Source organism: Ceratocystis lukuohia, assembly GCF_044167205.1.
Source record: "Ceratocystis lukuohia strain C4212 chromosome Unknown Supercontig5_pilon, whole genome shotgun sequence".
In the NCBI taxonomy this organism is placed as follows: Eukaryota; Fungi; Ascomycota; class Sordariomycetes; order Microascales; family Ceratocystidaceae; genus Ceratocystis; species Ceratocystis lukuohia.
Window position 1 is genome coordinate 2,375,552 of NW_027263524.1, and position 14,443 is coordinate 2,389,994.

At 45.4% G+C, this 14,443-nt stretch overlaps 3 protein-coding genes across 3 annotated transcripts; all 3 read left to right on the plus strand.

Annotated features, from left to right (window-relative positions):
* Nucleotides 1-684: 684 nt before the first annotated feature.
* HOO65_050511 (uncharacterized protein) lies at nt 685-2,235 on the plus strand (the record flags this gene model as incomplete). The annotated part of the gene is made up of 1 exon (XM_071000926.1): nt 685-2,235. The coding sequence occupies one exon, from the start codon at nt 685-687 to the stop codon at nt 2,233-2,235; it is 1,551 nt and encodes a 516-aa protein (XP_070858570.1).
* Nucleotides 2,236-4,729: 2,494 nt separating this feature from the next.
* HOO65_050512 (pyruvate kinase) lies at nt 4,730-8,460 on the plus strand (the record flags this gene model as incomplete). Its single annotated transcript, XM_071003118.1, has 5 exons — nt 4,730-4,778; nt 4,832-4,970; nt 5,029-5,313; nt 5,378-5,997; nt 6,056-8,460. 5 exons carry the CDS (start codon nt 4,730-4,732, stop codon nt 8,458-8,460), a joined length of 3,498 nt encoding a protein of 1,165 aa, XP_070858571.1.
* A 604-nt stretch (nt 8,461-9,064) lies between these two features.
* Nucleotides 9,065-10,174, plus strand: HOO65_050513 (uncharacterized protein; the record flags this gene model as incomplete). The annotated part of the gene is made up of 3 exons (XM_071003458.1): nt 9,065-9,134; nt 9,193-9,998; nt 10,070-10,174. 3 exons carry the CDS (start codon nt 9,065-9,067, stop codon nt 10,172-10,174), a joined length of 981 nt encoding a protein of 326 aa, XP_070858572.1.
* Nucleotides 10,175-14,443: the final 4,269 nt, after the last annotated feature.

A 14,443-nucleotide genomic window follows, 5' to 3' on the forward strand; every position in this document is an offset into this window, starting at 1 on the left:
ATTATCTCTTCACCAAGTCTATTGCTATGCATCTATCCAGAACCCTGCGTAGGAGCGGCCCGTTCCTGCTATCAGTACTCCCTGGAAGAACAGCAGCCAGGGGCTTTCAGTAAAATCTGAAGCGGCATATGACGTATGATCTATTTCTCATTTCTAGTCCTACATCCTTGGATACAGGCTGCAAGGCAAATATCTCTGATACAACTTGCGTCAGCAAAAACGCCAATACCAGCAATGCAAGGCTTGTTATTCACCCATAGGATTGGCTGGTGAGAGAGGTAACAGAAAAGTTTCTAGCCAATCAGAGTGCGTAAAATCTGATGCTCACATAAGCTTGATTCCCGTGTAGCCACCTGTAGGTTGTAGGTATATGTCTGCACCTGTCAGAAGCTGTGCCCTGACTTCCCTCGGTATGAACCCTAAGTTAGGTATAAAAGTGTCTTTCTGTTTTCCTCTCAGCATTAGTTACTTCCAACCCAAATCAGCTTTCCCTCTTCTCCACCATAACTTCGAAACTAGGGAGTCTTGCCAACTTCATAGACACAGTACGATCCGAGGTAGCTGATGAGGCTACTGTTCAAAATTTCCTAGAGTCCTCAGCCTCAACTATCCACTACCATTCATACTATACAGTGTGCTCCATTGACTATGCAGAATCATTCTCCAGCTTCCCTATTCTCCACAATGCTCAATCAAGAAATTCTCAACAACATTGATGGCCATATTCATGGCCCCACGAGCGGATTCATCAAAAAATACTTCAACAAGTTTCAATATGTCCATCAAAATGCTTCATTAGAAATTCAAGAAGCTGGAACAGTGATCAGCCGCTATGCCATTCCATCAGCTGCCCCATTACCTGAAAATTTCTTGCAATGGTTTTCCACCTATGTATCACAGGAGATTGACGGCGCTCGAGGCTCGTGGGGTGTATCTAGCGATAATGAATCATCCGAACACAAGAACGCTAATGACAGTGCACGTTTTCTCTTGAACATGTCCACTTCCCCACCCTTGGACAATCAGATAAAATGGAATCATGTTCAGGCTATTGGCCAGTTCTACCAGCATAGTGACGTTAGCTATCAGTATGGATTATTGCGTCTCTGCCAGTCTGCACACCAAGTATTTGCCAGTCAGCCCACCCGGTTCTTCCTCCATGGCTTCTACATTCGTGGTTCACTAATCGAATTTTGGATCTTCGATCGATCTGGCCTATATTGTGGCCATGTACTCGACATTCGGGATGATTTCGTCCCATTCCTCTCTATTATTCTTAACTACCAACGGATGACAGACCAAGACCTGGGGAATGTCATCACTATTGAGGCAGATGAGGGTGGCGACTATATTCTTCTTGACAATATAACGGCGTTCTCTTTGGGAAAGCTCTATATCGACAGCCGGCCAATTGCATCCGATGAAGGCCTTGTTGGCCCTGGGACAACCTGCTACCGCGCTAAAGTGCCTGACTCGGATCGATGGAATTATGTCCTGAAGTTCAAATGGCATTTGGCCAATGACCGTCCAGAGGATCAACTTCTACGTCTAACCAAGGAGAAATCAGTCTGGGGTGCCGTCTCCCTTGATTATTACAAAGAAGTTGAAAGTACGAAAAGTTTGCGTCAGGGTCTCCAGTGGGGAGCACACAGAAAATTCATCAAGATGGACCCTCGTGAGAGTTGTGACAATTTCGGAAAACGACAACAGGAAGTCACTTGCAATGCTGATGGGCTTATTGAATGTACAGAAGAAACCAAAAACCTCTTTCAAAATCGTATCCTTGCTTGCATTGTTACTTCTCCTCTTGGAAGACCCCTTCACACTTTTCAGTCTCTTACAGAATTACTGCAAGTATTCCGTGATGCCATTAAGTGTCATAGATCACTCCATAATGACGCCAAGATTCTTCACCAAGATATATCACCGGGTAATATTATTATTGTCGATGGCCAGGATGAAGGGAAGCCAAAGGGGATTCTAATCGACCTTGACTCTTCAATCGATCTCACCGAAGAATCAGGAACAGAGCGCAGAATTATCGGTACCAAACCATTTATGGCTATTGGCGTTCTGAAGGCCGAAGACCACACTTATCGGCATGACCTAGAGTCCTTCCTTTATGTTTTCCTATGGACAATCATAACTAACCGTATGGAGAATCCTCCAAAGACAAGCAAGTCGACAATGGAGCAATGGCAACTGGAAGGAATTAGCGGCGTGCAAGACTCTTGACATGGATCAAGATAGATTTGAAGGTTTCTTGGAGGAATTTAGCTCCGAATTCTACCCTCTTAGACCGCTGGCTAAAGATCTCCGCAGGATTCTTTTTCCCCTACGGGATGAAGCAATTTGGACAGGAACTGATGGCTCGCCTGAAGCTGTGGACAAACTGTACAATGAAATGATGCATGCGTTTGAGGAGGCTATTGTTTCTCTGGGTAGAAAATACATTTAACGTACATGGTGAGGGCGTGTCACAGGCAAGTATGCGTCGCACTTTTCACCCCTACATCTAACTTTTCATTCAATAAACTGACTCTTCAACCATTAAACCAGACAACATATTACAGATCAGATGAAGGTTGACAGGGTCAAACGTACATACTATTAGGAGATACAGGAGTTATCGGATCTAAACAGATTGTGCAAGTTTTGATCAGGAGGGATCTGCCTGCAAACGGGAATTTCAATAAAGTCTGCCTTCAGGGTGCGGATAACCTCTCCCTTCTAGAACGCCTGGTCTTGATCATCGGGAGCAGGGGTTACTCTTGTCAGCCGACCCCTGACTCTAGTTTTATCTCTACTTCCCAGACACTTTCTCTGTTTCTTGGTCAATGCTGAAAAGCCCCCAGCCTAGGCGAAGGAACCAGGGCCCAGCTTTGCCTTGTTGACCCTTGGATTTTCTTCTCAAGCAAAGTATCCCTTATCCAGCGCTTAAAGGTGTGGTACGGTTTACTTCTGGAAAATACAATGTCTTGCTAGAATAGCACAACATGCATGCTGGTTAGCCAATATCGGAAAGCTAGGATTTATAACCAACAGTGAAATCTAACTGTAAAAGATGGTATTTTTGGTTTCTGGATCGCGACGAGCATGGCTTATCTTGTTCGAGCTTTTTCTGTGGAAAGGTTTTGCCTTCATGTCTTGTCTTGTAAATAGGCGCTACAGAAGACAAATAGATATGCCTTAAAATTCATGGCCTGCCAGGGTAGAGCCCTGAAAAAGTAGCGTTGCAAGCCCCGGAGAATGCTCAAAGGGAATATCACAAGTATCCTGTCTTGCCTCACGTCCATCGTGTCTGTTTCGAGTCCCCTGGGAATCTCATTGGACATACAGTCAGTCACATCTAGGGTAGCGATAAGACAACAGCAATCTCGGATCTACTGTTTACGGAAAAAGGTGTCTACTCTAGTATTGTCCGAGCTTTAACAGCAACGTTAGTGTGAAGGCAGTAGTGACTCCACAGTAGACACACGGGCTATTCGCAGTTGCTTGTAAATGTTGATGTTGGCAGAGCGGGTCATATGAAGCTAAGATTAGTATGAAGTCTACGTGTGTGTGATGATGGTCTTGGTGTTTTTGCTGATACAACTTGTGTCAGCGATATTTGCCTTGCAGTTTATAAGAATGCAGCGTGTATCCAAGGGTGGAGGACTAGAAATGAGAAATAGATCATACGTCATATGCCGTTTCAGATTTTACCGAAAGCCCCTGGCTGCTGTTCTTCCAGGGAGTACTGATAGCAGGAATGGGGCCGCTCCTAAGCGGGGTTCTGGATAGATGCATAGCAATAGTGAAGAGATAATGTAATCTTGCTCTATTGTTCACAAAATTGAATTAGTTAGGCTTTCTTTAGGTTTTAGTCAGAATAGGGGGAACTCTGGTCCAGTTTCCAGCACTAGGCAGAGTTACATTCTTCTGACTCGGCCTCTGTGGAGGTTATTGTAAAATCGGATACAATCTGGCTGACAGCCATCATCTTATCTACCATAAATTGCTTTGGCTTAGTGAGTCTTAGGACAAGAGTAGGTTGGATTGGTCAGGGTAGAGTTGTCGTTCTGGGTCCTTCAGCGCTGCAACCTAAAATCATCCCCAGGTAAGCTACGAAAACTAGTGTTAACAATGAATAGGAAATTAACAGCGATAAGACTAGAAGAGTGGTGATAACTGCACACAGTGGAAAATAGCTGGCTTGCACCGGGTATCTATTCTGTATTAGATGCTCTGGCGTTTAGGATATACGCTATGTTGTTTCGCGAAACAACATCATACCTAGATTCGTAGTCCTAATCTCCTTAGCGCTAAGTGTGTTTGTTATAAGCACCTTGGAGCAGGCCTGCATAATGTCTCCGAAACTCAATACAACCACCATATCAGTCGGGCGTGGATATGTTGTATGCCTAGCCAATCATCAATAATACCGTGCATATATGTATGGTCCTCATGTGACTGATAGACTGGGTAGGGAGCAAGCGTTGGGCATCAATGTTGCTAAATGATGATTGATCTTTTCACCTTCTCACCTTCTCACCTTTTCTCGTTTGTCTTTTGCTCTCCATAGTGACCCCCTTTTGCTGCTTTCTTCATTCTTGTGAGCAGTGACTGAACGTTAAAAGAAGACCCTGAACCACACTTCGTTTACATTGTTGGCGAATCTTTTGTTTTCACTCTATCTAATTCCATTAACATATATTTGCCTTGGTGTTTTTTCGCTAGAAAAGCTAAAATGAGCACAACTATGCTGCCCTCGCGGCCATTCGCGGTCCTCTCTTTTGGTATGCTGATCATATCCTTGCAGGCTAAAGTTTAAGCAAGCTAACCTCCATAGATGGCGGTGGTATCCGCGGATTGTCTAGTCTACTGATTCTCGAAGCAATCATGGAAGGCATCCAAAAGTCTGAAGTGCTGCCGATATTGCCAAAGCCGTGTGAAAGATTTGACCTCATTGGTGGCACGAGTACAGGAGGGTATGCTTCTCACCATACCCAGAATGATGGACCCTTTGCTCACTCCTTTTTTCGATAGCATCATTGCGATCATGCTTGGTCGGCTGGAAATGACCGTCGATCAATGCATCCGGGCGTATAAAAGACTTGCCCAAACGGCGTTCGCTCAAAAGCACGAAATCAGTCTCCCAGAATCCTCCCCGTATGCCTTCTCAGCCGAGAATTTGGAGAATGCGATTAAGCAGGCAATACGAGAAAACTGCGTTTCGCCAACGTGTAGAGAGCAACCGAGCATGGGGATACCCACAGCCAATACTTGTGAGCACGAGAATCTACACTTCTATGATGAATCAAGCACCAAGACGTAAGTTTCGAGCACATACGCTGTGAGGGTCAATCAGCATCTAACATTTCACTCTTATTTGCAGTGTTGTATTAGCTATAACCAAGGCCAACATCGAAGCCTTGCCAACACTTTTCAAGACATATGCCAAAACCACTGGCTTGTCCGAGTGTAAGATTTGGGAGGTCGCTAGAGCCACATCTGCAGCCAGCACCTTTTTCGAGCCAATGAAACTCGGTAGAGACAAAATCGAGTTTATTGACGCAGGCTTTGGTCACAATAACCCATGTGAGAGTCTTATTGTAGAGGCCAAAGGACTTTGCCAAGACCGACAGATGCTTGTTCTCAGTCTTGGTACAGGTCTTGGTGATGTCGTTGAAATTGGAGAAACGAGGAAGTCCATTATCGAAGCGCTAAAGAAAATGTCTCTAAGCTCGAAAGCTGCTGAGTTGCGCCTGATGAAACAGTATGGTAACACTGGAATGTATCATCGGTTCAATGTTGAGAATGGCCTGGGGGACGTCACTCTTTCAGATTGGGAGCTTGCGAGCGAAATATCAGCACACACCAACAACTATCTGCGAGAACACGAAGCGGCTATCCATAAGTTCATTTCAGCCATGGGCAACATTCCCGGAGTCCTGATGCAGCCCACAAAGCGAGAGAATGGCCCTCGCACCACAACAAAGGCTAAAGAATGTGAAGGTTAGTACGAAAACAAGCTTTTTGGTGTTTACTTAACTAACGATCTTTACATTTGTAGGTCACAAACCGGTTCATTATATTCCCTTCGATGAAAACCGTCACTTTGTTGGGCGTGAAGATTTCCTCGCTACATTGAAAGAAAAACTCTTCGCTGCAACTAGCTTCCAGAAGGTTGCACTTGTAGGTCTCGGTGGTGCAGGTAAAACCCAAGTAGCCCTGAATCTTGCGTATTGGGTGAAAAAGGCCAAGCCTGAATATTCTATCTTGTGGCTTACAGGTGCCAACACGTCTGGATTTGAAGATGCTTGTAAAACGCTTGTTGAAGAGTTCGAAATCAAAGAGCGCGTCAAAGAGTTCGGGATCAAAGTGTCTAACGATAAAGACCCAAAGGAACTAGTGAATCATTACTTGAAGTCAGAGAAATCTGGGAATTGGTTTCTGGTTGTTGACAATGTTGACGATATTGACGTCTTTGAGGATCCGGCAGGAAACGGAATCTGTGATTTTCTTCCACAGAGTGCAATAGGACGGATCCTTTTCACGACACGATCCGCCGAGGTGGCTGGGTTAGCTGTGAACGACCATTCTAAGCTTATTAAAATGGACGGGATGTCGCTTGATGAGTCGAGAACCATCTTAAAGCGAAGCGTGCAAGGTTTACCGGGAGCCGATGTCCAAGACTTGTTAAAAGCTATCGCCGAAGAGCTCTGCTATCTGCCCTTGGCAATGGCACAGGCTGCCGATTACATTTGTCAGAGACGCATCTCCCCTAGTCAATATCTCGACCTTCTGAGATCTACGGAGGCTGATGAAGTTCAATTGCTGAAAGATAAGCACTTTGATCAAGCTCATCATGAACCTTCGCAGGGTGCTATAGTCATTGCTTGGGTTATTACGTTTAAGCAAATTGAGAAAGCCTCTCAGTTAGCAGCGAGATTACTTGAGTTCATCTCACAGATCGATGCGAAAGCTATCCCCCGAACGATTTTTCCAAAGTTCAAGACAAAGGAAGAAATGACTACCGCCATTAGAATATTAACGTCATATGGCTTCCTTCGCAGGCAGAAAGCCCGTGATCTTTTCGATATGCACAGCTTGGTGCACCTAACAACAAAGCTGTGGTTCGAAAGCCAAGGGAATCGCGAGGAACAAAGATCGAGCACCCTAAGGCATATCATCTCAGTGCTCCCGACTTACGAGCGGGAGAACCGCCACATTTGCCGACAATACTTGCCTCATGCACGTCGGGTTTTTGAAAGGGAAAAAGACACCTCCGTATTGGCCTCTGACTTGGCATACTCGATGGGTAGACTTTTGCTAAGAGATGATACATATCAAGAGTCTATCAAGTTGTTTGAGTTTGCAATTTCGACAAGACAAGGAACTGGATCAAATTATTTCATTCTGCAATGCCAACATGAGCTTGCAAGAGCATATCGTCTAAACCAGGAGCATGAGAAGGCCATATCATTGCCTGAGCATGTCGCGATAAGAGAGAAGACTGTTGCAGTTGATGATCCTGATTGTCTGTCTTCTAAACATGCTCTTGCAGCAGCGTATCTTGACGACAAACAAGTCAAGAAGGCCATCCCATTGCTTGAGCATGTCGTCGCAACACGGGAGAAGACTCTCGCAGCTAATCACCCTGATCGTTTGTCTTCTCAACATGTTCTTGCAAGAGCGTATCTTGACGACAACCAAGTCAAGAAGGCCATCCTATTGATTGAGTATGTCGTCGCGACAAGAGAGAAGATCCTCGCAGTTCATCATGTTAATCGTTTAGCTTCTCAGCATGTTCTTGCAACAGCGTATCTTCGCGACAACCAAGTCAAGAAGGCCATCCCATTGCTTGAGCATGTCATCGCGACAGAGGAGAAGACTCTTGCAGTCGATAATCCTTCTCGTCTGTCTTCTCAGCATGCTCTTGCAGGAGCGTATCTTGACGACAACCAAGTCGAGAAGGCCATCCTATTGATTGAGTATGTCGTCGCGACAAGAGAGAAGATCCTCGCAGTTCATCATGTTAATCGTTTAGCTTCTCAGCATGTTCTTGCAAGAGCGTATCTTCACGACAACCAAGTCGAGAAGGCCATCCCATTGCTTGAGCATGTCGTCGCGATAAGAGAGAAGACTGTTGCAGTTGATGATCCTTCTCGTCTGTCTTCTCAGCATGTGCTTGCAAGAGCGTATCTTCGCGACAACCAAGTCAAGAAGGCCATCCTATTGCTTGAGCATGTCGTCGTGACACGGGAGAAGACTCTTGGAGCTGATGATTCTAATTTTTTAGCTTCTCAGAATGTTCTTGCAGGAGCGTATCTTCGCGACAACCAAGTCAAGAAGGCCATCCCATTGCTTGAGCGTGTCGTCGCGGCACAGGAGAAGACTCTTGTAGTTGATCATCCTAGCCTTAGAAGTTCCCAGCAGTTACTTGCCAGGACGTATCTCGCTAATGGTCAGGGCTAGAAAGCAGTTTCATTCCATGAGCTTCTAGTAGTGATGAAACACAAGGCTTTTGTAGTCAAGTATCATTCACCGCTTCGGTTTGATCTCCACATCAGATCTCAAGCAGCTGCTTCAATATTTTCTCAACTACTAAACAAGGGCACGTTGGTAAGGGAATACCTTCATTATAGCTCATATTCGGAGGTACCCTTCGCAAAAGAGTGAACCAGTAGCAAAGCTTCTTCAGGATGTGGGCGTTAATAATGTAGACTGGTGAAATCTTATTATTTTCTTTGCAACATTGATATATCTCTCTAAACCCTGTACTCTTGTGATACAGATTGACCACGTAGAAGCTGGCACCTGTCATGCAGTTCCAACACAATAATTGCCTTTCATAATCCCAAAAATTCGCATGCTTTTACACTTGGTATTGTTGTTTTATGGTTCATGTTGTAGAATTGCTTGTATTCCATCCTTTCTCCCCTTCGTAAACCCCTGAGTACTTGAACTATGAGATATATATAACGTACATGTAACCCGAGCGCCACGGTCAAGCGAGCGCCGAACCTTTCCCTCCTACACCTAACTTTTCATTTGATCAATTGATTCTCAACAACCTAAGATGTCAGCTACTACTATTGAAGCTAGAACCCTTCAGGCCCTTCAGGCCCTTCAAAATAACCCAAATCCAAGTATCCGACGCGCCGCCAGGACCTATAAATTGATGAGCGTCGACTACGTCGCCGCCAGCAAGGCACCCAACTCAAAGCGATACCTTCAATAAATCGCGTCGACTAACTGATCTAGAGGAACAGATCCTTAAGAACTTTATTCTCAACCTCGATTCTCAAGGATTCCCCCCCGCCTTCATGGTGTTAAAGAAATGGCTGATCAATTGCTTGCTGACCGCGACACGCCACCCGTCGGCACGCGCTGGGTTTCGAATTTCATCAAGCGACACCCAGACCTCAAGACGCGTTTTTTTTCGGAAATACGACTACCAGAGAGCTAAGCGCGAAGATCCAACCATTATCCGCAATTGGTTTCAGCTTGTGGCGAACACAATCGCAAAGTATGGCATCCGATCAGATGATATCTATAACTTTGATGAGACTGGCTTCGTTATGGGCATGATTGCAAGCGGAATAGTCGTCACGGGCTCAGCAAGGTGTTCAAAGCCAAAGTCAGTGCAGCCTGGAAACTGGAAATGGATTACAGTAGTCCAAGTGATTAATGGGGAAGGCTGGTCGACCCCGCCGTTTATCATCGGTGTGGGCCAATATCACCTCGCCAACTGTTGCCGAGAAAGTGACCCCCTAGGCGATTGGGCTATTGCAACGACCCAAAATGGCTGGACCGATAACGAGACTGGTCTCGAGTGGCTCAAGCACTTTGGCCGGCACACGACCAATCGATCAATTGGTTCCTATCGTCTCTTGACGAAAGTCACCACTCCATCGAATTCGAGAGATATTGCGATGACAACAAGATCATCCGGCTTTGCATGCCACCTCATTCGTCTCATCTACTTCAGCCCCTTGACGTTGTGTGCTTCAGTGTGCTAAAGAGGGCCTATGGGAAAGAAATAGAGCATTTGATCAGATGCTCTATTACACACGTTTCGAAGACCGAGTTCTTTCCAGCCTTTTACGCTGCATTTCAGGCCACCATGACAGAAGAGAATATCAAGGCATCATTCAAAGGGGCCGGGCTTGTTCCCCTTGACCCATAAAGTGTGGTCTCCACGCTCGATGTGCAGCTACGGACGCCAACGCCGGTCGAGGGGGCATCTGATCAATTGGCCTCTTGGGCTTCAAGGACCCCAAGGACCGTGCTTGAAGCCCAATCTCAGTCTGAATACCGTGAGAGACGGTTAAACAACATCTCAGTTGAACGTTTGTTTACATTTGATCAATAACTAACTACTCGTCAGCCAATATCGGAAATCTAGGATTTATAAATAACAATGAAATCCAACTGTAAGAGAACGTCGTTTTTATTTTTAGATTGCAACGAACATCGGTTATCTCTTTCAAGTCTTTTCTGTGGAAAGGTTTTGCCTTTAGGCCTTGTCTTGTAAATTAATAGGCGTTGTAGAGCAAAAGTAGAACCGCTTGTCAGCAATGACCAAAAATTAAAGAAAGAGTCACATCTAGGAAGTTGGAGACACAACTAAGAATAAGCCCTGCTCCTGATGGTCAAGACTCTCATCCCATCTCCAAGTATCGACCAGAGAGGTTAGGTTATCCGCATCCTGAAAGCGGACTTGGTTCAAATTCCCTTTTGCAAATCCCTCGTAGCTCCGATCAAAGCTCGCCAAATCTGTTTGGATCCGACTACTTCTGTATCTCCTTATAGTATGTACGTTTGACCCTATCCAAGTGCTACAATGTCGGATGTATCCTATACCTAACCCTCGACCACTATCAGGTGGTTGACCGCATCGTTATTCTCCATCGTCAGTGGAACATGCTGCGTAGTGTGGATAGTAGTGGATAATTTAGGTTAAGGGCTCCCCGGTATGCTTACATGGCGCCTTGATAGGCTACGTTGAATTTTGTCCAGTGTGAAGTAGATCGGATCAGTCTTATTCCGAAATCTCTGGCGTTGAAGTTATGATGCGACTTCATGTTTGATACTAACCCTAACGTTTAGCCGAACATAGCCAAGGTCAACAAGTCCTAGTAACCCTGACTCAGGTTACGGATAGATTCAAACTCTGAATGATGATATCAACCTGCTGCAAATACTGCGTACTACCCTTGATCACGTGGCTGCGTAATACTCTCAAAGTCCTCCATCTTGTAGACTGGCGGTTAATAGATCATCTTTTTCTACCTAACAACGAGGCTGGGCTTAGCTAATTTACCACCTGGTGTCAGGCAGGTAGCACCCTCCCTTCCATACAATGCAAAATTGAAACTATAGGAAAGTTTGTGCTTGTCTGCTCTATTTAATGTCTACCTACCTACTAGTTGCTATACGAGAATAAGTTAGACGAGACTGGTTTAAATTATGCTGCCTTCCCACGCCCTTTCCAGACACTGGGCAGTTGTAAATGTGTGCCGACTTCAAAGAACTCCCATGTCTTTGGAATGAGGCTTTTCCGTTGGACGCTACATTTAGCTTGTGACACCCCAAATGTAAAATATCTTGGTCTAAGCTTAGACTAACGGTTGCTTGCTCTGGCAGAGTACACGGGTTTTATCCTCTGCTCAGCGAAGCAGCTGCCTCAATTTTAAGTCGCCCTTGTTTATTGGGAGAAAGGCTCGCCAAATCTCTTAGACCCCCCTCGGCATCTCTTTCCATACATGTCATGCTCATTATCCCCATCACTCCCCTCTCATACCTGCACATCTTCTCCTCTACTTTTTCCTACCTCCTTCGAGTTGCTTTCGTTCTCAGTGGAAGAATCTTCGTGTGTGGATATAGGCAGCGTTTCTCATCTTTATTTCTGTTGTAGGTGCTTACATGTAGTACACCAGCCACATAATTGGCCGATTTCGTCTTCGAGTAGCCTGCCTATAAGCCTCTAATTCTATGTCTCAAGCAGAGCCTCGCACATCCACTAACGTCTCTAATCTTTTGGTTCGTTGCATCTGTGTAGGCGCGCACGATTCCACAAATCATGGAACTGATCCAAGTCACCGTGGCCAGTTCTAGCATTAGGGGCTGTATGCACTTCCTCTCTATGCTTCTCTGCCTCTTCTTCCTTGCTGAGCCACTTTCTAGGGGGCGCGCTTGGCCCAGTATCTTTTGGCCTCAGTGTTGTGTGTGTTTCCATTTTCCATGGCCTCGCTATAACTGAGTTGTACTGTGGTCCTCACAGAATATGGCCTTCATCTAGTGTGTGCCAGCATATAGTTTTCTTTTCTCGTCCGCCCACCTTGGCGTTGTATAGTACATTGGCGGGGCTGCCTTTAGACAACTCCTAGTGGCGATGTTCATTTTATCTGGAGCCGTTTTTGTCGTTTCAGTCCCCATCCATGCGTTTATCGCAAAAGGTTCCTTGCTCAGTGCACACATAGACTGCAGTTAGCATGTATTCTCCATCTGCGCCTTTGTAGCATCTGGCCAGATATCTCAGGCCGTTAGCCACTCGGTTGATGGCCACTGCTACTTTGTCAATGTGCGCGTTAAAGAGGTGGTGTCGAGATGAAGTCCTAGCCATCGCATTGGCTTCTTTGTTGGCGTAGGTTGGATCATGCCCATTCCTTCTGCTGTAATAGATGGGTTATCAGTGACCTCCCTCCTGTCTTTGGCATGCAGGAGCATTGGCTTTCCCAAGTCGAGGTCCAAGCAGTTCTATGATTTCCATTTTGTCGCCATACCCATCATAGATTCGATGTTGCAGCAGTCGTTCTAGAAAGATTAGCCACTAGCTACCAGTGGCCCAACATCCGTGTAACCCGAGAGGAGTGGGATTTTCTTGTAGAGGGGGGCCATGAACAGCATCAATAGGATTGGTGAGACTGGTGACCCTTGTGGGAGAGAGCCTCCTGCTGTGTCGTAGTTCATCCTTCTTCCAATTGCATGTGGGCGGTCATTGCCTCCATGAAACTCCTCACCCATCAACACAGTTTGCACGGCCATTGGTCTTCGAACAGCTGCCGTTCCATTCTCACTGGTTCAACTGCATCGTATGCACCTTGTACATCGAAAGTCGGGATAAACGCGACCTTTTTCCAGTCCTATACACCTTCTATCCTTCCAGACTGTTCAATAGTGTCTGCCCTCTTAGATTCTGCGTAGATGTAGTTCTTTGGAGTGACCTAGCATCTCTGAAAATGCTTGGGTGGTTTTCGTTCTCTAAACAAATATTGCGCAATCTCGTTACCATGCACCACCACCCTTTCGCCAGGCAAAATAGAAATCGCCCACCAAAACCCAACGTTTTCATTTTCACACAGCTCGACGAAAATGAAGATTATTTAAAGGTAGTTTGTACTATTAAGTATAGAATTGACCAAGATTATTAATTCTATTCTCAGACTGTCAAGTTGGGCACCCGATACATATAAATGGCATAAAAATGTATCTTCGTTTATGTTCGCCACGCGCGGATCTCTAAACCATTTTGCTTTACGGTCGCCAGCACAAACTCTTTGCCGAGCTCAGTCAAGGGCAGTGATTCAGCAGAGCTGGCCCAGATTATCGACTCATAGTAACTTTAAAATTAATAAATACATTATTTCCTTCCATGTTCGCATTCAATCGTAGTTCTGCAATGCAAAAAGAAAATGCATCAATCTGCCTAGGCAGGAGCCATCAAACTTTCACTGCTAGCCAAGTTTCTGTTAACTAGCATTGAAGCTCAACGCCTAAAACTATTGTTAGTCAAATTTAGCACATTAGGACTAAAGAAACGTACATTGAGCACTCCCTTGCCGCATTTGCATTCAGGAGTTGTCCGAGTAGCCCTAGTCTGGAAGTGTTTTAATGTGGTCACGTCGGCTACACCAATTGGTGCCTTCACAAGCCCATAGTAGGGAGCAAGACAGCACTGGCTGAGGGCTCTAGTCTGCGTAGCAGAAAACAAGAAGCATATCTTAAAAAAGTACCTTGTGTATCTACTCTGGATAAGAAAGGAGCTCATTCGATAAATACCTGGGCTAGAAGCCTCATGGCATGCTATCCACATGCTGGTGACTTGAGAGTAGCGGCCCGGTAAAAGCATGTAACTTGATGCGTCCGCTATTCTTTGTTTCATTTCATTTCTTCCATCTTCTTCCTGTGAAAGATAAAAACCTGTCTGATTGTCTTGTTGAGACTAGACTGAAAGCTTTGCCGCAATGGATGATGCCCAGCCCAATGATTTTGTCGCCAAGATTCTACTGCAAACGTTGAAGGGAATTTCATCCTGCCTAGCCCTCACCATCCAAACAAAGTGCTCAACATGTCTACTCAATGTCGTCGCATCTATTGAGAAGAATGCCATGTATTGCGATGGAAAATATCGCGCACAACAACAATGCTGATGAGCTGTGGTCTTGTGTCACCA